This window comes from Engystomops pustulosus, chromosome 9 (assembly GCF_040894005.1).
Source record: "Engystomops pustulosus chromosome 9, aEngPut4.maternal, whole genome shotgun sequence".
Lineage (NCBI taxonomy): Eukaryota > Metazoa > Chordata > Amphibia > Anura > Leptodactylidae > Engystomops > Engystomops pustulosus.
Window position 1 is genome coordinate 114,030,539 of NC_092419.1, and position 24,988 is coordinate 114,055,526.

A 24,988-nucleotide genomic window follows, 5' to 3' on the forward strand; every position below is an offset into this window, starting at 1 on the left:
GGACCTGCCGGCAGATGGACGACACCTCCTATGAATGCACATGTCTGCCAGGTAAGACCCTCGAGTACTACACTGCCTAGTGTTGTGTGGGGTGTGTAGTATAGAGCATTGGGGGGCCCTCCATATTGCCTAGTGCTGGTCCTGTGGCACTGTGTGTAGTGTAGAGCAGTGGGGGTCCTGCAGCTCCCACGACTGTATAGGTCCCTCCGTATTGCCTAGTGCTGGCCTGCAGCACGGTGTGTAGTGTAGAGCAGTGGGGGTCCTGCAGCTCCCACGACTGTATAGGTCCCTCCATATTGCCTAGTGCTGGTCCTGTGGCACTGTGTGTAGTGTAGAGCAGTGGGGGTCCTGCAGCTCCCACGACTGTATAGGTCCCTCCGTATTGCCTAGTGCTGGCCTGCAGCACGGTGTGTAGTGTAGAACAGTGCGGGTCCTGCAGCTCCCACGACTGTATAGGTCCCTCCATATTGCCTAGTGCTGGTCCTGTGGCACTGTGTGTAGTGTAGAGCAGTGGGGGTCCTGCAGCTCCCACGACTGTATAGGTCCCTCCATATTGCCTAGTGCTGGCCTGCGGCACAGTGTGTGTAGTGTAGAGCAGTGGGGGTCCTGCAGCTCCCACGACTGTATAGGTCCCTCCATATTGCCTAGTGCTGGTCCTGTGGCACTGTGTGTAGTGTAGAGCAGTGGGGGTCCTGCAGCTCCCACGACTGTATAGGTCCCTCCATATTGCCTAGTGCTGGCCTGCGGCACAGTGTGTGTAGTGTAGAGCAGTGGGGGTCCTGCAGCTCCCACGACTGTATAGGTCCCTCCATATTGCCTAGTGCTGGCCTGCGGCACAGTGTGTGTAGTGTAGAGCAGTGGGGGTCCTGCAGCTCCCACGACTGTATAGGTCCCTCCGTATTGCCTAGTGCTGGTCCTGCGGCACGGTGTGTGTAGTGTAGAGCAGTGGGGGTCCTGCAGCTCCCACGACTGTATAGGTCCCTCCATATTGCCTAGTGCTGGTCCTGTGGCACTGTGTGTAGTGTAGAGCAGTGGGGGTCCTGCAGCTCCCACGACTGTATAGGTCCCTCCATATTGCCTAGTGCTGGCCTGCGGCACAGTGTGTGTAGTGTAGAGCAGTGGGGGTCCTGCAGCTCCCACGACTGTATAGGTCCCTCCATATTGCCTAGTGCTGGCCTGCGGCACTGTGTGTAGTGTAGAGCAGTGGGGGTCCTGCAGCTCCCACGACTGTATAGGTCCCTCCGTATTGCCTAGTGCTGGTCCTGTGGCACTGTGTGTAGTGTAGAGCAGTGGGGGTCCTGCAGCTCCCACGACTGTATAGGTCCCTCCATATTGCCTAGTGCTGGCCTGCAGCACGGTGTGTAGTGTAGAGCAGTGGGGGTCCTGCAGCTCCCAAGACTGTATAGGTCCCTCCGTATTGCCTAGTGCTGGTCCTGTGGCACTGTGTGTAGTGTAGAGCAGTGGGGGTCCTGCAGCTCCCACGACTGTATAGGTCCCTCCATATTGCCTAGTGCTGGTCCTGTGGCACTGTGTGTAGTGTAGAGCAGTGGGGGTCCTGCAGCTCCCAAGACTGTATAGGTCCCTCCGTATTGCCTAGTGCTGGCCTGCAGCACGGTGTGTGTAGTGTAGAGCAGTGGGGGTCCTATAGGTCCCTCCGTATTGCCTAGTGCTGGCCTGCAGCACGGTGTGTGTAGTGTAGAGCAGTGGGGGTCCTATAGGTCCCTCCGTATTGCCTAGTGCTGGCCTGCGGCACGGTGTGTGTAGTGTAGAGCAGTGGGGGTCCTATAGGTCCCTCCGTATTGCCTAGTGCTGGCCTGCGGCACGGTGTGTGTAGTGTAGAGCAGTGGGGGTCCTATAGGTCCCTCCGTATTGCCTAGTGCTGGCCTGCAGCACGGTGTGTGTAGTGTAGAGCAGTGGGGGTCCTATAGGTCCCTCCGTATTGCCTAGTGCTGGTCCTGTGGCACGGTGTGTGTAGTGTAGAGCAGTGGGGGTCCTGCAGCTCCCAAGACTGTATAGGTCCCTCCGTATTGCCTAGTGCTGGCCTGCAGCACGGTGTGTGTAGTGTAGAGCAGTGGGGGTCCTGCAGCTCCCAAGACTGTATAGGTCCCTCCGTATTGCCTAGTGCTGGCCTGCAGCACGGTGTGTGTAGTGTAGAGCAGTGGGGGTCCTATAGGTCCCTCCGTATTGCCTAGTGCTGGCCTGCGGCACGGTGTGTGTAGTGTAGAGCAGTGGGGGTCCTATAGGTCCCTCCGTATTGCCTAGTGCTGGCCTGCGGCACGGTGTGTGTAGTGTAGAGCAGTGGGGGTCCTATAGGTCCCTCCGTATTGCCTAGTGCTGGCCTGCGGCACGGTGTGTGTAGTGTAGAGCAGTGGGGTCCTATAGGTCCCTCCGTATTGCCTAGTGCTGGCCTGCGGCACGGTGTGTGTAGTGTAGAGCAGTGGGGGTCCTGCAGCTCCCACGACTGTATAGGTCCCTCCGTATTGCCTAGTGCTGGCCTGTGGCACGGTGTGTGTAGTGTAGAGCAGTGGGGGTCCTGCAGCTCCCACGACTGTATAGGTCCCTCCGTATTGCCTAGTGCTGGCCTGCGGCACGGTGTGTGTAGTGTAGAGCAGTGGGGGTCCTGCAGCTCCCACGACTGTATAGGTCCCTCCGTATTGCCTAGTGCTGGCCTGCGGCACGGTGTGTGTAGTGTAGAGCAGTGGGGGTCCTGCAGCTCCCACGACTGTATAGGTCCCTCCGTATTGCCTAGTGCTGGCCTGTGGCACGGTGTGTGTAGTGTAGAGCAGTGGGGGTCCTGCAGCTCCCACGACTGTATAGGTCCCTCCGTATTGCCTAGTGCTGGCCTGCAGCACGGTGTGTAGTGTAGAGCAGTGGGGGTCCTGCAGCTCCCATGACTGTATAGGTCCCTCCGTTTTGCCTAGTGCTGGCCTGCGGCACAGTGTGTGTAGTGTAGAGCAGTGTGGGGTCCTATAGGTCCCTCCGTATTGCCTAGTGCTGGCCTGCGGCACGGTGTGTGTAGTGTAGAGCAGTGGGGGTCCTGCAGCTCCCACGACTGTATAGGTCCCTCCGTATTGCCTAGTGCTGGTCCTGTGGCACTGTGTGTAGTGTAGAGCAGTGGGGGTCCTGCAGCTCCCACGACTGTATAGGTCCCTCTGTATTGCCTAGTGCTGGCCTGCGGCACAGTGTGTGTAGTGTAGAGCAGTGGGGGTCCTATAGGTCCCTCCGTATTGCCTAGTGCTGGCCTGCGGCACAGTGTGTGTAGTGTAGAGCAGTGGGGGTCCTATAGGTCCCTCCGTATTGCCTAGTGCTGGTCCTGTGGCACGGTGTGTAGTGTAGAGCAGTGGGGGTCCTGCAGCTCCCATGACTGTATAGGTCCCTCCGTATTGCCTAGTGCTGGCCTGCGGCACGGTGTGTAGTGTAGAGCAGTGGGGGTCCTGCAGCTCCCACGACTGTATAGGTCCCTCTGTATTGCCTAGTGCTGGCCTGCGGCACAGTGTGTGTAGTGTAGAGCAGTGGGGGTCCTATAGGTCCCTCCGTATTGCCTAGTGCTGGCCTGCGGCACGGTGTGTGTAGTGTAGAGCAGTGGGGGTCCTGCAGCTCCCACGACTGTATAGGTCCCTCCGTATTGCCTAGTGCTGGTCCTGCGGCACGGTGTGTGTAGTGTAGAGCAGTGGGGGTCCTGCAGCTCCCACGACTGTATAGGTCCCTCCGTATTGCCTAGTGCTGGCCTGCGGCACGGTGTGTGTAGTGTAGAGCAGTGGGGGTCCTGCAGCTCCCACGACTGTATAGGTCCCTCCGTATTGCCTAGTGCTGGTCCTGCGGCACGGTGTGTGTAGTGTAGAGCAGTGGGGGTCCTGCAGCTCCCACGACTGTATAGGTCCCTCCGTATTGCCTAGTGCTGGCCTGCGGCACGGTGTGTGTAGTGTAGAGCAGTGGGGGTCCTATAGGTCCCTCCGTATTGTCTAGTGCTGGCCTGCGGCACGGTGTGTGTAGTGTAGAGCAGTGGGGGTCCTGCAGCTCCCATGACTGTATAGGTCCCTCCGTATTGCCTAGTGCTGGCCTGCGGCACGGTGTGTGTAGTGTAGAGCAGTGGGGGTCCTGCAGCTCCCATGACTGTATAGGTCCCTCCGTATTGCCTAGTGCTGGCCTGCGGCACGGTGTGTGTAGTGTAGAGCAGTGGGGGTCCTGCAGCTCCCACGACTGTATAGGTCCCTCCGTATTGCCTAGTGCTGGCCTGCGGCACAGTGTGTGTAGTGTAGAGCAGTGGGGGTCCTGCAGCTCCCACGACTGTATAGGTCCCTCCGTATTGCCTAGTGCTGGCCTGCGGCACGGTGTGTGTAGTGTAGAGCAGTGGGGGTCCTATAGGTCCCTCCGTATTGCCTAGTGCTGGCCTGCGGCACGGTGTGTGTAGTGTAGAGCAGTGGGGGTCCCTCCGTATTGCCTAGTGCTGGCCTGCGGCACGGTGTGTGTAGTGTAGAGCAGTGGGGGTCCTGCAGCTCCCATGACTGTATAGGTCCCTCCGTATTGCCTAGTGCTGGCCTGCGGCACGGTGTGTGTAGTGTAGAGCAGTGGGGGTCCTGCAGCTCCCATGACTGTATAGGTCCCTCCGTATTGCCTAGTGCTGGCCTGCGGCACGGTGTGTGTAGACATCGGATTCCCGTGCAGCAGCAGGAAGTGTTTTGTTTGTTGCAGAGACAATCGCTCGCTGCCTCCATCCACAATACGAGGATGTGGCAGTTCACTCGTAGCAATGACTTGGGCTTTTATACAGTGGCTGATTCTCTCTTACATTGGGTCTTGCCCAGCGCCTTCAAGGGTCATCTGAGGAACCGTGCAAATGCTCCAGCGTTATATTACTTACAGTTTCTATACTCAAGTCACATCCAGAGCTGCATATACAGTTTCATAGCTCTAATGGATGCAGGACTGATGGCACCCTGAAGGAGCTGTCGTGCCCCAGGAGTGATATTTGTGGCCACATATTTGGGGTTTTGCTGCACTTTTCCCCTCATGGTTGAAACGTTGGCTTCTAGGCTGGTGCTGACCCTGCAAGCTGCACACATTGCAGGATTCTAGAACAGGAAGCGTCGCCTCACACAAAGCGGAAGTTATTTCTTCCTCCTCTGCTCACAAGAAGTCATAAATATGAAGAGACTCCTGTGTGGAGCAAGATAGACATATAGATCCCCGTTCTCCTCTCATTGTCCTATAGCGTCACTGGTGCTGCAGATCAGAATGAGATCAGAATTAGAAAGCACCTCCTGTGATCCCTATGATGTATGGGTGGGCGACTCAAGGTTTGGAGGTCTGTCAGTAATAAGGAGGGTCAGGCGACTCATTACTGACAGACCTCCAGGGACAGAGTCGCCTGAGCCTCCTTATTAATGACAGACCTCCAGGCACAATGGAGGATCAGGCAACTCTGTGCCTGGAGCTCTGTCTGTAACCAGTAGGATCAGAGGACTCTGTGCCTGGAGCTCTGTCTGTAACCAGTAGGATCAGGGGACTCTGTGCCTGGAGCTCTGTCTGTAACCAGTAGGATCAGAGGACTCTGTGCCTGGAGCTCTGTCTGTAACCAGTAGGATCAGGGGACTCTGTGCCTGGAGCTCTGTCTGTAACCAGTAGGATCAGGGGACTCTGTGCCTGGAGCTCTGTCTGTAACCAGTAGGATCAGGGGACTCTGTGCCTGGAGGTCAGTCTGTAACCAGTAGGATCAGAGGACTCTGTGCCTGGAGGTCAGTCTGTAACCAGTAGGATCAGGGGACTCTGTGCCTGGAGGTCAGTCTGTAACCAGTAGGATCAGAGGACTCTGTGCCTGGAGCTCTGTCTGTAACCAGTAGGATCAGGGGACTCTGTGCCTGGAGCTCTGTCTGTAACCAGTAGGATCAGAGGACTCTGTGCCTGGAGGTCAGTCTGTAACCAGTAGGATCAGGGGACTCTGTGCCTGGAGGTCAGTCTGTAACCAGTAGGATCAGGGGACTCTGTGCCTGGAGCTCTGTCTGTAACCAGTAGGATCAGGGGACTCTGTGCCTGGAGGTCAGTCTGTAACCAGTAGGATCAGAGGACTCTGTGCCTGGAGCTCTGTCTGTAACCAGTAGGATCAGGGGACTCTGTGCCTGGAGCTCTGTCTGTAACCAGTAGGATCAGAGGACTCTGTGCCTGGAGGTCAGTCTGTAACCAGTAGGATCAGAGGACTCTGTGCCTGGAGGTCAGTCTGTAACCAGTAGGATCAGGGGACTCTGTGCCTGGAGGTCAGTCTGTAACCAGTAGGATCAGGGGACTCTGTGCCTGCAGCTCTGTCTGTAACCAGTAGGATCAGGGGACTCTGTGCCTGGAGCTCTGTCTGTAACCAGTAGGATCAGGGGACTCTGTGCCTGGAGGTCAGTCTGTAACCAGTAGGATCAGAGGACTCTGTGCCTGGAGGTCAGTCTGTAACCAGTAGGATCAGGGGACTCTGTGCCTGGAGCTCTGTCTGTAACCAGTAGGATCAGAGGACTCTGTGCCTGGAGGTCAGTCTGTAACCAGTAGGATCAGAGGACTCTGTGCCTGGAGCTCTGTCTGTAACCAGTAGGATCAGGGGACTCTGTGCCTGGAGCTCTGTCTGTAACCAGTAGGATCAGGGGACTCTGTGCCTGGAGGTCAGTCTGTAACCAGTAGGATCAGGGGACTCTGTGCCTGGAGGTCAGTCTGTAACCAGTAGGATCAGAGGACTCTGTGCCTGGAGCTCTGTCTGTAACCAGTAGGATCAGAGGACTCTGTGCCTGGAGCTCTGTCTGTAACCAGTAGGATCAGGGGACTCTGTGCCTGGAGGTCAGTCTGTAACCAGTAGGATCAGAGGACTCTGTGCCTGGAGCTCTGTCTGTAACCAGTAGGATCAGAGGACTCTGTGCCTGGAGGTCAGTCTGTAACCAGTAGGATCAGGGGACTCTGTGCCTGGAGGTCAGTCTGTAACCAGTAGGATCAGAGGACTCTGTGCCTGGAGGTCAGTCTGTAACCAGTAGGATCAGGGGACTCTGTGCCTGGAGGTCTGTAGGTAATGTGACCACCAGTTGGCTGTGTACCTAGAGGTCTCAGTCATTTAGATGTCGGTTAGACACCAGTACTGGGTCCATCCATGTGCATGAGACTCCTCTCCAGTATTCCAGTTTCATATATGCCGTGTCTGACATGTATACCGCGCCCCTCGCACGTGTATACCCCGGCCCTCGCACGTGTATACCCCGGCCCTCGCACATGTATACCGCGCCCCTCGCACATGTATACCGCGCCCCTCGCACATGTATACCGCGCCCCTCGCACATGTATACCGCGCCCCTCGCACATGTATACCGCGCCCCTCGCACATGTATACCGCGCCCCTCGCACATGTATACCCCGCCCCTCGCACATGTATACCCCGCCCCTCGCACATGTATACCCCGCCCCTCGCACATGTATACCCCGCCCCTCGCACATGTATACCCCGCCCCTCGCACATGTATACCCCGCCCCTCGCACATGTATACCCCGCCCCTCGCACATGTATACCCCGGCCCTCGCACATGTATACCCCGGCCCTCGCACATGTATACCCCGGCCCTCGCACATGTATACCCCGGCCCTCGCACATGTATACCCCGGCCCTCGCACATGTATACCCCGGCCCTCGCACATGTATACCCCGGCCCTCGCACATGTATACCCCGGCCCTCGCACATGTATACCCCGGCCCTCGCACATGTATACCCCGGCCCTCGCACATGTATACCCCGGCCCTCGCACATGTATACCCCGGCCCTCGCACATGTATACCCCGGCCCTCGCACATGTATACCCCGGCCCTCGCACATGTATACCCCGGCCCTCGCACATGTATACCCCGGCCCTCGCACATGTATACCCCGGCCCTCGCACATGTATACCCCGGCCCTCGCACATGTATACCCCGGCCCTCGCACATGTATACCCCGGCCCTCGCACATGTATACCCCGGCCCTCGCACATGTATACCCCGGCCCTCGCACATGTATACCCCGGCCCTCGCACATGTATACCCCGGCCCTCGCACATGTATACCCCGGCCCTCGCACATGTATACCCCGGCCCTCGCACATGTATACCCCGGCCCTCGCACATGTATACCCCGGCCCTCGCACATGTATACCGCGCCCCTCGCACATGTATACCCCGCCCCTCGCACATGTATACCCCGCCCCTCGCACATGCATACCCCGCCCCTCGCACATGCATACCCCGCCCCTCGCACATGCATACCCCGCCCCTCGCACATGCATACCCCGCCCCTCGCACATGCATACCCCGCCCCTCGCACATGCATACCCCGCCCCTCGCACATGCATACCCCGCCCCTCGCACATGCATACCCCGCCCCTCGCACATGCATACCCCGCCCCTCGCACATGCATACCCCGCCCCTCGCACATGCATACCCCGCCCCTCGCACATGCATACCCCGCCCCTCGCACATGCATACCCCGCCCCTCGCACATGCATACCCCGCCCCTCGCACATGCATACCCCGCCCCTCGCACATGCATACCCCGCCCCTCGCACATGCATACCCCGCCCCTCGCACATGCATACCCCGCCCCTCGCACATGCATACCCCGCCCCTCGCACATGCATACCCCGCCCCTCGCACATGCATACCCCGCCCCTCGCACATGCATACCCCGCCCCTCGCACATGCATACCCCGCCCCTCGCACATGCATACCCCGCCCCTCGCACATGCATACCCCGCCCCTCGCACATGCATACCCCGCCCCTCGCACATGCATACCCCGCCCCTCGCACATGCATACCCCGCCCCTCGCACATGCATACCCCGCCCCTCGCACATGCATACCCCGCCCCTCGCACATGCATACCCCGCCCCTCGCACATGCATACCCCGCCCCTCGCACATGCATACCCCGCCCCTCGCACATGCATACCCCGCCCCTCGCACATGCATACCCCGCCCCTCGCACATGCATACCCCGCCCCTCGCACATGCATACCCCGCCCCTCGCACATGCATACCCCGCCCCTCGCACATGCATACCCCGCCCCTCGCACATGCATACCCCGCCCCTCGCACATGCATACCCCGCCCCTCGCACATGCATACCCCGCCCCTCGCACATGCATACCCCGCCCCTCGCACATGCATACCCCGCCCCTCGCACATGCATTCTCTGGGTTCTCTCTCCTGTGCTGCTTTGAGTTGTGAATCTTTAGGCCTCCTCTGGGCTCTTATCCCAGGCACTTAGGTTAAGACTTGGGAAACATTAACCTGCTTGGTACTTTGTAGCCACATAACAATAGGCGCATAGATTTTATGGGCTTGTGGGGCAGGTGTCTGCAGCAGCACATGGAGCCCGGGACATTTTATCACATAAAAACCGGAGGGATCAAAGAGCAGCTGCTGGCGGAGGGTGGAGGGGGTCCTGCATTCATCACACCTGGTGCTGCTGCGGGACCTGTGTCCATCCTTCCTGCAGGGGGTCCTGCATTCATCACACCTGGCGCTGCTGCGGGACCTGTGTCCATCCTTCCTGCAGGGGGTCCTGCATTCATCACACCTGGCGCTGCTGCGGGACCTGTGTCCATCCTTCCTGCAGGAGGTCCTGCATTCATCACACCTGGCGCTGCTGCGGGACCTGTGTCCATCCTTCCTGCAGGGGGTCCTGCATTCATCACACCTGGTGCTGCTGCGGGACCTGTGTCCATCCTTCCTGCAGGGGGTCCTGCATTCATCACACCTGGCGCTGCTGCGGGACCTGTGTCCATCCTTCCTGCAGGGGGTCCTGCATTCATCACACCTGGTGCTGCTGCGGGACCTGTGTCCATCCTTCCTGCAGGAGGTCCTGCATTCATCACACCTGGCGCTGCTGCGGGACCCGTGTCCATCCTTCCTGCAGGGGGTCCTGCATTCATCACACCTGGCGCTGCTGCGGGACCCGTGTCCATCCTTCCTGCAGGGGGTCCTGCATTCATCACACCTGGCGCTGCTGCGGGACCCGTGTCCATCCTTCCTGCAGGGGGTCCTGCATTCATCACACCTGGCGCTGCTGCGGGACCCGTGTCCATCCTTCCTGCAGGGGGTCCTGCATTCATCACACCTGGCGCTGCTGCGGGACCTGTGTCCATCCTTCCTGCAGGGGGTTTCCATCAGACCTGGAGGCAGCAAACACTTGAGGAAAGACTTGTTTCTTGTTGTGGGGTAAACATGTGCGGCTCAGGTTTCGGCTGAACGGCAATGTTGTCAGTGTAAACAGGAGCTGGGATGGTGCAGCATTGTTCACATTCACTCCCAGTAATGGCCGCTCCCGGGCTCTGCTGCGGCACTTGTGTCCTGGCCTCTGGCTGCAGGAAAGCTCCTGCTCTTATCACTGACATTGTGGGTCTGATTTATGGCGCCGGCCTGGTTCTCACACCTGCGCACTGATTTATCAGGTACCTCGCCGTGTGTACAGTCATCTCACACGCAACTGGAAAAGTTTGTTTTTCTCACAGTAAAACTTATTGTAACTTCTTCAGTCTTGTATACATATATACACGGCTCGGCCATTGTAGCTGAAAGTTATTTAACAAGTGTTGACACAGTAGCTGCAAAATCTCTCTTGTCCTCTCTTTGCTACAGTGTATCGGTGCAGGTAGCACACATCGGTCAGTAGGATACATTCTAGCTATTTCTCTTAAACCCCATGTTCTGTCGTGCTGGACACACAGCTTGCTGCTCTTTGTTGCCCTGATAGATGCAGCAGTAGCTGCTTAATGAGTAACTGGCCGCATGTTGCTCTTGTGGTGGAGCTGGCGGCAGCCATAGAAGTCTTGTATCTGGGGTTTTATGACCTGTCCGCGCCCGTCTCCTCCCTGGCACGCGGATTCCTGCCGCACTCGCTGTAATCTCACTTGTTGCTCAATGTTTCTTGCCCTTTGCAAACAAAACAGATTCCATGTCAGTAATTGATTGAAGATAAACTCCTCGTGCTGTGTGTAAAGCCAAGTCCTACAAGTGGCGGCAATTCTCCCTCGCACTACACAGGCCGCCATCTTGTCTTGACTTGGGGGATTATTTTGGCCTTTTGATATAAAATGTGTTCCGCTGGTGAGGAAGTGTCTAATTTCCTGTGTTTTTACGGCTGGTCTTTTGACTTATTGTGCATGTTTTATCTCCTCTTATAGGATTTTCTGGTCAAAACTGTGAGGAGAATATCGACGACTGTCCTGGAAACCAGTGCAAGAATGGAGGGACCTGTGTGGACGGGGTGAACACCTACAACTGCCGCTGCTCCCCTGACTGGACAGGTGCGCCTTGTTACTGTACACACTGGGAAAAACGCATCTATCTATAGATCTGTATACTATATATAATCTGTCTTCTGTCTGACAGGCCAGTACTGCACCGAAGATGTTGACGAGTGCCAACTGATGCCAAACGCCTGTCAGAATGGGGGCACCTGCCACAATACCCACGGAGGATACAATTGTGTCTGCGTCAATGGCTGGACCGGAGAAGACTGCAGCGAGAACATCGATGACTGTGCCAATGCTGCCTGCAACAGCGGGGCCACCTGCCATGATCGAGTGGCATCCTTCTACTGCGAGTGCCCACACGGACGCACAGGTGAGGACCGGCCGTCTTACCCAGCTTATTTCTCATACGTTTGTTTCCATACTTGAGGCCTCAGCTTTCCGTCTTGCATTACAGGTTTGCTGTGTCACCTGGACGATGCTTGTATCAGCAATCCCTGCAATGAAGGCTCCAACTGTGATACCAATCCAGTGAATGGCAAAGCCATCTGCACCTGCCCCTCGGGGTACACGGGCCCTGCCTGCAACCACGATGTGGATGAGTGTTCTCTCGGTAAGGAGCACTTTAATCCCAGTCCTTAGATAATTTCATATGGGACATAAAGGGAAAGTGACATTAACTCTTCATTTGACCGCACAGGTGCCAACCCCTGTGAGCATGGTGGAAAATGCATCAACACCCAGGGCTCTTTTCAGTGCAACTGCCTCCCCGGCTACACCGGACCTCGCTGTGAGATCGATGTCAATGAGTGTCTCTCCAACCCTTGTCAGAACGATGCCACGTGCCTGGACCAGATTGGAGAGTTCCAGTGTATATGCATGCCAGGTGCGGGCATCACCCATTGTACAAGGGGCAGGGCATGCACCTTCTCTAACCTGCACTCTATGAACTCTTACCCTCTCATTTGTTAGGTTACGAAGGGAAGTTCTGTGAAATCAATACAGACGAATGTGCCAGCAGCCCCTGCCTACACAATGGAAGATGTATCGATAAAATCAACGAGTTTCACTGCGAATGTCCCATAGGTGAGGGAGAGGCTCGATAGGACAGCGATGTCTGTCTAGGTGCTAGCTCCGCTGCTCCTTCATGCTCATGGGCAGACCCGGCTGTGGATTTGATTGATATGATTGGGCTGCTGTATCCTGATCATGTACTATGCAGAGACTGGTACAGTGTACAGAATGTGGCAGACATGAGGGCACGGGATGACTGCAGCCCAGAAGGAGACGTCTAATCTCTGAAAAGAATGTGTGCGCTGGGGGGCTCCGTCCCCTTTCATTCCTGATGCAGAGGATCTATGATAACCCACGGGAAGCTGTGTAGGTGCCTAAGGAGAGCACGCGCTTGGGCTCCTCCATGGCAAAGGATCAGGAGAGTCATTATTAGACCCCCGGTTCCTTAGGTCTCAGGCGGCCTGGGGCTTGGACGAGGAGGGGATTTTTAGCTTTGTGGTGTGGTGTGAAGCTGGGCAAATTGTTATCTGAGCCATAAGCTTTCCTGGGTCCCCGGCTGTAATGCACAGACCGGTTTCGAGCTGTGAGGCACCCGCTGGCTGTTTTTAAGCTGGACATTCATTGCCTGCTCAGCATGTGCCCCCTTGATTGATAGACCCCACTCACATTGGTACATTCATGGCCCCTGTAATGCAGTCAGGGCTCACATTGACATTGCTCCATATCCTTGTAATTCATGACTCCACAATTTATACATCTTTTGGTTTCCTTTCTTTAGGTTTTAATGGGCACTTGTGCCAGTATGACATTGATGAGTGTGCCAGCACACCCTGCAAAAATGGTGCCAAGTGCATGGACGGACCCAACGCTTACCACTGCCAGTGCACAGAAGGTAACGTCTAGTGTGACAGACACAAATGCTGAGGGTTGTGGTTGTGCAGAGGATTAGAGCTGCAGAGTCCAATAGATTCAGGATAAAAGACTCTGGAAAGTGATCTGTGCCCGAGCAGATGTCTGCAGCTTTGGTGTCGCAATTAGAGTGAAAGCGGAGAGTTCCCCATGTGGAGCGCGGGGCAGAGGTGTTGTCAGCACACAGGGGCCTTTTCTTTATTCCTTTTGTGTTTTATCCTCTCGCCAGCCAGAAGACGCGGGAAAAGTTTGAGGTTGCTTAGCAGAAAGGGAATTTTTTTCCCTTCTTTCTGTGTTGAGCAGCAGCCTGCGAATGACGATGACATGAGCCTGGAGGGACACAATGCCACCATTGTCATGGCAGGGAGCGCTCACAGCTGAATAACTTCTAATCGCGCTCCTGTGAATGGCGGCCAGCGATGAAAGCCTCTTATTTCCACCAAGTGCAGTCAGAGCCCTGTTCTAGTAAATGGAGAAGACGGAGACTTCAGCTTTCCATAATTAATGGCTTCAGTCTCCTTATTTTCCCATTGTTTTTTCTTAGAGACTGAGATTTAACATTTAGGTGATAACTTTCCTGCCCATCTTCTTACCCTAATGGGTAGTGTGGGGTAACATACAAACTCTCCATACAATTATAGTGCTGATTCCTGAATTTCCCTGTGTGGTACCTGACCCTCCAGTCCCTTCATTGCTATCTGGTTGTCATGAGGGGGATCACATGATAAGGGGAAGATGAGGACATTGTGTATGGCTGTGCCATGTGGTGGTTTAAAATATTTGCTTTTTTCCAGGATTTGCTGGTCGCCACTGTGAAGTGGATATCGATGAGTGCAAGCCTGACCCCTGCCACTACGGGACCTGCATCGATGGCATCGCTACCTTTACTTGTGAATGCAGGCCCGGATACACTGGCATGAGGTGCGACACCAACATTAACGAGTGCCAGAGCATGCCCTGTCAGAACGGAGGAGAGTGTGTGGACAAAGTCAACGGCTACATGTGCCAATGTCCTAAAGGAACCACAGGTACGCCCCATCAGGGCATATATATATATATATACCACCCAAGAAGCCGAACACACGCTACAATGTAAAAATGAAAACACATTTTTCAGGGATCAACTGTGAAGTGAATTTGGACGACTGTGCCAGCAATCCCTGCGACTCTGGGAAGTGCATCGATAAGATTGATGGCTACGAGTGCACCTGTGAGCCCGGCTACACAGGTAAGATACTAAATCAGTCTGCATGTAGGATATAACAATAGGTCAGAGAGCTGCCTGGATGATGTGATAGTAAAGGCACCAGAGGATGGAGATTAGAGATTCCATTCAGATGAATGGGCAGCTCAGATTTCTGCATTTGACTGCTGTGTATTATTGGGGAAGGTTAATAAGATCCTTTGATGGACGGTCCACTGCCCACCTGTGCATAGCCTTGTTCTATGGAAGCCAATTCCTCATCTGTCCTGTGATCAATGGAGCTTTTATGCCGATAAATGTTCAGTGTACGTCCCATCAAGGGCCTCGCTCCCATGGGAAACGTTAGCAGGTAACTGGAGAATGGGTCCTGCAGGACACAGCCGCTTCTCCCATTCCATGGCTTATAAATTCTTCTCTTGGGAGCCGCCATATTGTAATAGTTTGTGTTCTTTCTATATCCAGGAAAGATGTGTAACATGAATATTGATGAGTGTGCCAGCAATCCCTGCCACCATGGGGGCACCTGCGAAGACCTCATCAATGGCTTCAGGTGTACCTGCCCCGAAGGCTTCCAGGGACTAATGTGTTTGTCTGAAGTGGACGAGTGCAGGAGCAATCCTTGTATCCACGGGCTGTGCCGTGATGGAATCAATGGGTAAGTATTCACCAGACAAATATCAGTGTTTAGGGCTATTCCTGTGGCTTCAGTTTGCCTGAAGATGACCTTTAATGACCTGCTCTGCAGATACAAATGTGACTGCGATTCAGGCTGGAGTGGAACCAACTGTGACATTAATAACAATGAGTGTGACTCCAATCCATGCATGAACGGGGGAACATGTAAGGACATGACGAGTGGCTACATCTGCACCTGCAAGGAGGGCTTCAGCGGTAAGTAACTGGTCACCCTGTGCAGACCAGCTCTGCTTTACCTTGTCTGTCCCTAATCCCTCCTCTCTTCTGTAGGACTGAATTGTCAGACGAACATCAATGAGTGTGCCTCCAACCCGTGCCTCAATGAGGGGACGTGCATTGACGATGTGGCTGGATACAAGTGTATCTGCATGTTACCTTACACAGGTAGGTGGGTGTGGACCCTATACTCTGGAGCCTCTGCCAGTGGAAGTTGCCTAATGCTCATTGTTATTTTCCAAGAAAAGGCAAGAAAATATTTTGCTTGGAAAACCCATCCGTAGCCCCCTCATCACCCTTGTCTCTCCAAAAACAACACCACTTTCCTGCAAACAAGGCCCTGTGAGGAGTCTCTTCCATGATCCTGTCATAGGAGCAGGGTGGAAAAATCCTCTGTGCTAGGGATATGTGCTGGTGGTATTTTGGATGCTTTTCAGGCTATCGTATGCAGGTTGAGCCCTGGTGGGCGGGGGAGGGAATATTTTGACAGATTTGCAGTAGATGGGAATAGCTGTCCAAGTCAAATCCTGCTCACCGCCTTCCTGCTTCCCCTTCCATGAAAATGGCAATGTGCACAATTACAGGAAACCCTATTGAATTTCCTGCCTGGCCCCGGTCTCCACAGTAACCCAGCGAGGGTAGTCCCAGCTCTGGATACAGCAGATAGCACCTCATGGAGAACACAAGTTTCCTAGGATTTGATTCTTCCTATAATATTTTTCTGCCGTCTTTGATACTTTATGTTTTTTTATTATTTAGACGGCTGCAAATAACATTCCAGGATAAAATCTGAATGGGGGGACTTATTATAACATGGGGGTCTCTGCCTTACTAACACTGCTGATCTCTTGTCTCCAGGGGCCACATGTGAAGACGTTTTGGCTCCCTGTGCAAATAGCCCCTGTAAAAATGATGGGAAATGCCAAGAATCCGAAGACTTTGAGAGTTTTTCCTGTATCTGTCCCGCGGGTTGGCAAGGTAAATCTTCATTGTAGTGTGAGAAGTATCTGTAGGAATTGCTGTATGGAGAGGGATCACTGCAGCCGTGTCCCCGTTTCTGTAATGGATCCTATTGTGTCGCATACAAGGGCTCTGCCGTGTTTGCCCTTCTAGTAACTAGATATTATAAATCCTTTGCCATGGACTCCTCTGGCGTTGTTTGATCATCCAGCTGAGTGACTTTCCATCCACACCTATTTCCTCACTGTGGTTGTTTTCTTCCTTCCAAAGGGCAAACCTGTGAGATCGATATAAACGAGTGCGTGAAGAACCCCTGCCGAAACGGCGCCCTGTGTCAGAACACCAATGGCGGCTACAAGTGCATCTGTAAAGCCGGGTACACAGGCAGGAACTGCGAGACTGATATCAACGACTGCCAGCCGAGTGAGTGCCAGCCCCATGACGTCTTTGGGCCCTCTTTTTATGGAGGGAATGAGAGATATTGATTGTCCCTTCCCTAATTTTCAGACCCCTGTCACAATGGCGGCTCTTGTACTGATGGGATCGATACATTCTACTGCAACTGTTTGCCGGGTTTCCGTGGGCAAAAGTGCGAAGAGGATATTAATGAGTGCGCCAGCAATCCCTGCAAGAACGGGGCCAACTGCACGGACTGTGTGAACAGCTACACGTGCACCTGCCCTTCTGGGTTTAGTGGCATCCACTGTGAAATCAACACCCCAGACTGTACAGAAAGGTACCGCAGGAGCTCGCACTCCACTCAAGTGCTCATTGTGCACTTACTTTTCTCTTCCATTCACTACTATTCCCTTTTCCAGCTCCTGCTTCAATGGTGGCACGTGCATCGATGGGATAAACGCCTTCACTTGTCAGTGTCCTCCCGGATTCACCGGAAACTACTGTCAGCATGACATCAACGAGTGTGACTCCAAACCGTGTCTGAATGGTGGCACATGCCAGGACAGCTACGGGACCTATAAGTGCACCTGTCCACAGGGCTACACCGGACTAAACTGCCAGGTAAGTACTGAATACTTAAGTGCTAGGATTCTTATTCTTGCTTCAGATAAGAGTATTTTCTAACCCTGTGCAACTACACGGAACCATTTGTGCAGAACCTGGTGAGGTGGTGCGACTCTTCTCCATGTAAAAACGGAGGGAAATGCTGGCAGACCAACAACCTGTATCGCTGTGAGTGTAACAGCGGCTGGACCGGCCTGTACTGTGATGTCCCCAATGTCTCGTGTGAGGTGGCTGCATTGCAGAGAGGTAAGGGCACCTTGGAGGTCAGGATCACATGGTACTTGCTTCCTCTATTTGCTGTCCTATCTCTAATCGCACTCCATCACTTCCGTCGCCAGGTGTGGACATCAATAATCTCTGCAGGAACTCCGGCTCCTGTCGTGATACTGGAAACACCCACTACTGTCTGTGTCAGCCCGGGTATACCGGAAGCTACTGCGAGGAGCAGGTGGATGAATGCACCCCCAACCCATGTCAGAATGGAGCCACCTGCACCGACTACCTGGGAGGCTACTCCTGTGAGGTGAGCACCAACCCAGTGCCAAATAATCCGCTCCTGGGATTACATGATTGTATATTCATTGTTACGTATTCTAATCTTCTGCAGTGTGTTGCTGGCTACCACGGGGTTAACTGTTCTGAGGAAATCAATGAGTGCCACTCTCACCCCTGCCAAAATGGAGGAACCTGCATTGATCTAATCAACACCTATAAGTGCTCGTGTCCCAGAGGCACCCAAGGTAAACTAGATGGGGATATTGCATGTTGTACCATGTAGATGTGCCTAGAATGATGGACTCCTTCATGTAGCTCCTATCTTCAGCATTTTCTCCTGTTATCGTCCAGGCGTTCACTGTGAAATCAACATCGATGACTGCAACCCGCTGTACGAGGGACCCAACCAGGAACCTAAATGTTTCAATGGTGGCAAGTGTGTGGATCGCGTGGGCGGCTACCACTGCAATTGCCTGGCCGGTTTTGTGGGTGAGCGCTGTGAGGGAGATGTGAATGAATGCCTCTCCAACCCTTGTGATCCCCGAGGGACTCAGAACTGCGTCCAGCTGGTGAACAACTACCGCTGCGAATGCCGCCAAGGGTTTACAGGTGATGACCCTCCCGGCCTGGGACTCTATTCTTCTTCTTTGTGGATACCTGCATCCCTTATCTGCTGCCTTATATTTCTAGGGTTACGCTGTGAGTCCCTGCTTGATGGATGCAAAGGAAAACCTTGTAAAAACGGAGGTTCCTGTGCTGTAGCCAGTAACACAGAGCGAGGCTTCATCTGCAAATGTCCTCCGGTAAGAAGGGTTTGGGGTAGGGTGCACCATGCAGTGTGGGGTAGTACTACATGCATCTAATATCTGTATACTCGTGTGTATTACAGGGCTTTGATGGTGCCACTTGTGAATATGACACTCGTCTTTGCGGGAACCTTCTTTGTCACAATGGTGGAACTTGTATATCAGCCCTCAAGACCCCTAAATGTGTCTGTCCAGATGATTTCACCGGACCCTTGTGCCAGTATCCAGTCAACAGCCCCTGTAATTCCAGCCCGTGTTACAATGGTGGCACATGCAAGTTTGTCACAGAGGAGCCTTTCTACCAGTGCATCTGCCCCCAGAACTTCAATGGTCTCTTTTGCCACTTCTTAGACTATGGCTTTAAAGGCGGCCCGGGGCAGGACATTGACCCTCCACATTTCGAGGATGTTTGCAAAATTGACCTCTGTGCGGGTCAGGCTGGGAATAAGGTCTGCAACACTAACTGCAACACTCATGCCTGTGGCTGGGATGGCGGAGACTGCTCCCTGGACTTCTATGATCCTTGGAAGAATTGCACCAATGCTCTTCAGTGTTGGAAATATTTCAACGACGGTAAATGCGACTCTCAGTGCAACAACGCAGGATGCCTCTATGATGGATTTGACTGCCAGAGCATCGACAACCAGTGCAAGTAAGTTACTCTATAGGAGGAGGTTGGTGGAGAGCAGGAAAGGGAGTGAAGGCCATAGGGAATGGATGTGATGGAGAACGGTGCACATTTGGTAGCACATCTTATGTTGAAGTCAAAGTTGGTCTTATAACTGAACCCATTTTCCTACTTTTTCCAGTCCACTCTATGACCAGTACTGCAAGGACCACTTCCAGGACGGCCACTGTGACCAAGGCTGCAACAATGCAGAGTGTGAGTGGGACGGTCTGGACTGTGCCAACAATATGCCCGAGAAACTGGCAGATGGCACCCTGGTGGTGGTAGTCCTGGTATCCCCCGAAAAGCTTAAGAACATTTCTGTGGACTTCCTACGAGAGCTGAGCAGAATCCTGCACACCAATGTTGTCTTTAAGAAGAACGAGCACGGAGATTATAAGATCTTCCCATACTATGGAAATAAGGAGGAACTTAGGAAGCACCACATCAAAAGGTCAACCAGAGAATGGTCCGACGCCCCCAGTGCCATCTTCAGCAGTGTGACAGAATCCCTAATCTCTGCCAGGTACCGCAGAGAACTGGACCAGCTGGAGGTGAAGGGGTAGGTAGTGGATCTCCTTATAGCACACAGTCATTACTCCTCGTGCCGGAAAAGTAGTGACCGTTCTAACCCTCCCCGCAGGTCAATTGTCTACTTGGAGATAGATAATCGCCAGTGTTTCCAGACCTCCACTCAACAGTGTTTCAACAGTGCCACGGACGTGGCGGCGTTCCTGGGGGCTCTGGCTTCTCTGGGCAACCTAGACCTCCCGTACAAGATAGAAGCCGTCAGAAGTGAGTACCCAGTACACTCCAGGTGTCTGTGCAGTGCAGAAGGGGTTTTCTCTGTCAATCTTAGTAAATAAAACTCCTTTCAAGTATTTTTTCTCCTTTTGACTGGATTTACATCAGGATCATTAATTCTTTAAGAGCGCGAGAGAAATTGATCAATATCGTAGACGAGGTGCTAGAACCCTTATCTAGAAAATCCCATGTAAATCCCCCGTCTTAACAGCTCAATGAGAGCGCAGTGATGTGAAGTTGATTAATCCGTTTTCTTAAAGGAGTAAAGAAAACCTGTCTCCTGATGCTGCCGTTTGGGGGCAGGAGAGAATTTTAAGGGTAATTTGCAATTCTGATGAGTGACGGAAAATAATCTTATTTTTGGAATGATTTTTTTTTTTTTTTTTGGTTTAAGAAAATTCAGTTCATTTCCATTGTGTTGGAGCTTTGAAATGCAGCCTTAATGTCTGTCTCAGCGAGCTTCTCCTGGTTACTTTCAGGTGAATCGGCCTCTCCAGCGTCCCCCACGACCCTCTTTCCCAGTTTAGGCGTCAGCCTGTGTGTCCTCCTCGTCATCTTTGCTGTGGTGGGAGTCATCATTCTCAACAAGAAAAGACGCCGGGAACATGGTCATCTCTGGTTTCCAGAAGGATTCAATACAAAAGAGCCAACCAAAAAGAAGAGGCGAGAGCCCCTCGGGGAGGATTCTGTCGGCTTGAAGTAAGTGACTTCCAGATAATTCTCTGAAGAACATCCCTTCTCTTATGATTTTTGTATAGTTTGTTTTTTTTGTTTTTGCATTCTGTTAATCATATCCACTGCCACAATGCAATGTTCAACATTAATCTTTGTTTTGTTTTTTGTTTTTTTATTTTTACAAAAGACCCCTAAAAAATTCTGCAGATGGTTCTTTGATGGATGATAATCAAAATGAGTGGGGAGATGAGGAAACGTCAGAAAGCAAGAGATTCCGGGTAAGAAGCGCAGCACTTTGGGTTAGTTTTGGGGCTTGTGTATTCTCTAACGGGCTCCAGTAACAGATCTGCGTAGTCTATAAGTAAGAAGGGGGTATCCTGTGCTGAATGCGGTCTTCTCCCTCAGTTTGATGATCATGTCATACTTCCTGATCTTGGTGATCAGACTGACCACAGACAGTGGACTCAGCAACATCTGGACGCAGCAGATCTCCGAGCTCCATCTATGGCCCCAACTCCACCACAAGGAGAGATTGATACTGACTGCATGGATGTGAACGTGCGAGGACCCGGTAAGCTGAGGGGTTTTTGTAGTGTTCTCCCCAGATAATAGCTGCGATCTCCTTAAACTGACTCTTATTCTCCTGGCAGATGGATTTACCCCGCTAATGATTGCAGCGTGCAGCGGAGGAGGTCTAGAGACTGGGAACAGTGAGGAGGAGGAAGATGCTTCAGCCAACATGATCTCTGACTTCATTGGTCAAGGTGCAAATCTGCACAACCAGACTGACCGGACTGGAGAGACGGCCCTGCACCTGGCTGCTCGCTACGCCCGCGCTGACGCTGCTAAACGGCTGCTGGAGTCCAGTGCCGATGCCAACGTCCCGGACAACATGGGGAGGACTCCTCTTCACGCTGCAGTGGCAGCCGATGCTCAAGGCGTTTTCCAGGTGTGTAGTCTACTAGTATTACTTTCACATTTTGTGATCCATGATCCAGTAAATGGATCCTTATAAATATTTCACTCTAGTCGATGCCTCTGAAGATGTGATGTCCGTGCAGTTCTGGTTCATTGCTACATGTTTTTCTGCAGATTCTCATTCGGAACAGAGCAACTGATTTGGACGCTCGCATGAACGATGGCACGACTCCACTTATCTTGGCGGCTCGTCTGGCTGTGGAGGGTATGGTGGAAGAACTCATCAACTCCCACGCAGATGTGAACGCAGTGGATGAGCTCGGTAAATACATACACGCTATTTCATCCGTCACATACAGTTCCTGTGCGTTCTGAGAATTGTTTAAAGATTTGTGTTCCCCTTCCCTCCTCCCCCAGGAAAATCGGCTTTACATTGGGCGGCCGCCGTGAATAATGTGGATGCAGCAACCGTTCTCCTGAAAAATGGCGCCAATAAAGACATGCAAAATAACAAGGTGAGGATATTCATCACACTTTGTCGGGTCACTGGAACTCGATGAGTGGATGAACAATGGGGAATGTATTGCTAACCGTTTCCTAAATTTTACTTGCAGGAAGAGACGCCTTTGTTCCTGGCTGCAAGAGAAGGAAGCTACGAAACAGCCAAGGTTCTTCTGGATCACTACGCAAACCGAGACATCACAGACCACATGGACCGCCTTCCACGTGACATTGCACAAGAGCGCATGCACCACGATATCGTCCGATTGTTGGATGAATATAACCTTGTGAGGAGTCCACAGCTGCACAATGGTCCCATGGGTGCTCCGACTTTATCTCCCATCTGCTCCCCCAATGGTTACATTGGAAACATGAAGCCAACAGTGCAAGGAAAGAAAGCTCGAAAGCCAAACGCCAAGGCTCCCGGGTGCAAGGATTCGAAAGACCTCAAAGCCAGGAGGAAAAAGTCTCAAGATGGGAAGGGTGGGCTTCTGGATAACAACAGCTCTGGTGTCCTCTCTCCTGTGGACTCGTTGGAGTCTCCTCATGGATACTTGTCTGATGTGTCTTCTCCACCCTTGATGACCTCTCCATTCCAGCAATCTCCATCAATGCCTCTCAACCACCTGACCAATATGCCCGATACACACATCAGTATGAATCACATGAATATGTCTTCCAAGCAGGAGCTGGTTGGCAGTAGCCGGATGGGTTTTGAGTCCATGACGCCCCGTCTCGCTCACCTTTCAGTATCCAGCCCCAGCACAGTCCTGAATGGAGGCTCCATGCAGTTCACAGTGGGAGGATCAGCGATGAATGGTCAGTGTGACTGGCTGAGGCTGCAGAACGGGATGGTCACTGGTCAGTACAATCCCATGAGAACTAACCATCCGCAAACTGCAGCAGCTCTGCAGCACAGCCTGATGACCTCATTACATGGCGGCCTGCCCAACACAGCTCTGTCACCTATGATGACCTATCAGGCTATTCCCAACACAAGGATGTCCAGCCAGCCTCATCTCCTACAAGCTCAGCAAATGCAGCAGCTCCAACAAAACTTACAGCTCCAGCAGCAGAGTATGCAGCAGCAGCAGCAACAACCGCAGCAGCAACAACACAATGCCACGTCTGCATCGAGCACCCACATAGGCGCACCCTTCTGCGGGAATGACTTGGTGCAGTCGGACATGCAGCAGTTGGCAAGCAATGGCCTCCATTCTATTATGCCCCAGGAAACCCAGATCCTGGCAGGCTCCATGCCAGCCACCCTGGCACAATCCATGCCCACCACCCAGTTCCTAACGCCACCCTCGCAGCACAGTTACTCTTCTCCCATTGACAATACCCCCAGCCACCAATTACAGGTTTCGGACCATCCTTTCCTGACCCCATCCCCTGAGTCGCCAGACCAATGGTCAAGCTCCTCCCCTCATTCCAATATGTCTGATTGGTCGGAGGGTATATCCAGTCCTCCAACGAATATCCAGTCTCAACATAACCACATTCCTGAGGCTTTCAAATAAAACTCTGCAGGAGCCATAAAGCGAGGCCTCGACGCTGCGCAGAGGTCAGACACCGAAATGCAAGACAAACTATAAAACCTTTTTATTCAATTTTATATTTTAGAGACCAGAACAAGTTTTGTTTTTTTTAATTTATTTAAGTCCTTTTGTTGTTGTTTTTTTTTTTATTTTTTTTTTTTTAACAAAACGCAGAGAATTCTGCCCCTTTATATTTATGTTTTACACTTGTTTTTTTTTTTTATCTTCCTGCCTTTTTAAAATATAAAACAAAATCTATAAATGTTTATTGTGCAGAGTGTAAGGACGGATTCTTTTGTATTAATAGATGATATTTATTCTGCCCTCCCCTTCTACGGATTGTAAAGAACAAAACCATCAGCCCCCCAGGACGGGTGGAAATAGTCTGAGCTGTCTCCAGTATTCTGCTGGCTCTTCATCTAGTACAGGCCTGGGCGCGGCTACGAGCAGGGGGCATCGCATGTTCCCCCCCCCATAGCTGGATGTCCTTCTGGTCGCTGTCTGGACATGTCTCGGCAAGGAAAACACAAAGAAGTGATGTTTTTGGTACAAGCCTGTGGCATTTCTAAACTTTGTATATAGAGAAAATTCCTAAACAGTGGATTTTGTTTAAAAAGTCCACGTGCGTATGGCCTGATCCGTGTCACGGTTCAGGTTTCGGGGCGTCTGCTGCAGTTATGGACCGGGACTCTCAGACGTTTCAACAGCGGCCGCTCTTATGAACACTCATCCGGAGGAGAGAGATTAATGACCGTCACCTGCTGCAGAGGTCACAAGGACATGTAAAAAGCGTTAACGACTAACCTAGAAGAAGAGCTGAACCCCCGTAATCCAGCCCCCACACCCCCCTTTATTGTGTGGCTACAGGCCGGCAGCTCACAAAGTGTATTGTAAAGAGAAATGGGGGGGAAAAAAATCTAGAAAGTAGCAACAAATATTGTATGAATCGACTGCAAAATTGTAGTTTGCAAAAAAATTATGTATTTTTTTTATGACTTTGTAAACTTTTTTTGTTAAAATAAATCATATTAAAATAATATGAAATGTTCAATGAATGAGGGGCACGCCCTGCCGCACCTGCTTGGTGCACAAACTACTGTACTGTACATAGGTTGTACTAACAGACTGCCACTATGTTGAGTGAGGGGGTTATGTCCTCAAACCTGCTGACAGTTTCCAAAAACAGCAGAATAGTGAGTGCAGCTCTGGGGTATAATACAGGATGTAACTCAGGATCAGTACAGGATAAGTAATGTCATGTATGTACAGTGACTGCACCAGCAGCAGAATAGTGAGTGCAGCTCTGGAGGATAATACAG

General features: G+C 52.6%; 1 protein-coding gene across 1 annotated transcript; it reads left to right on the plus strand.

Moving 5' to 3' along the window:
• Positions 1–6: 6 nt before the first annotated feature.
• Positions 7–23,821, plus strand: NOTCH1 (notch receptor 1). The gene is made up of 31 exons (XM_072125833.1): positions 7–51; positions 11,172–11,294; positions 11,380–11,613; positions 11,698–11,853; positions 11,941–12,126; positions 12,213–12,326; positions 13,033–13,146; positions 13,958–14,191; positions 14,281–14,391; positions 14,830–15,022; positions 15,113–15,258; positions 15,334–15,447; positions 16,138–16,257; positions 16,510–16,662; positions 16,747–16,975; positions 17,058–17,259; positions 17,355–17,508; positions 17,601–17,785; positions 17,870–18,002; positions 18,109–18,366; positions 18,448–18,560; positions 18,647–19,215; positions 19,373–19,792; positions 19,874–20,025; positions 20,514–20,733; positions 20,897–20,987; positions 21,115–21,280; positions 21,360–21,658; positions 21,802–21,949; positions 22,045–22,142; positions 22,242–23,821. Exons 1-31 carry the CDS (start codon positions 15–17, stop codon positions 23,649–23,651), a joined length of 6,882 nt encoding a protein of 2,293 aa, XP_071981934.1. The 5' UTR covers positions 7–14; the 3' UTR covers positions 23,652–23,821.
• The last annotated feature ends 1,167 nt before the right edge of the window (positions 23,822–24,988 follow it).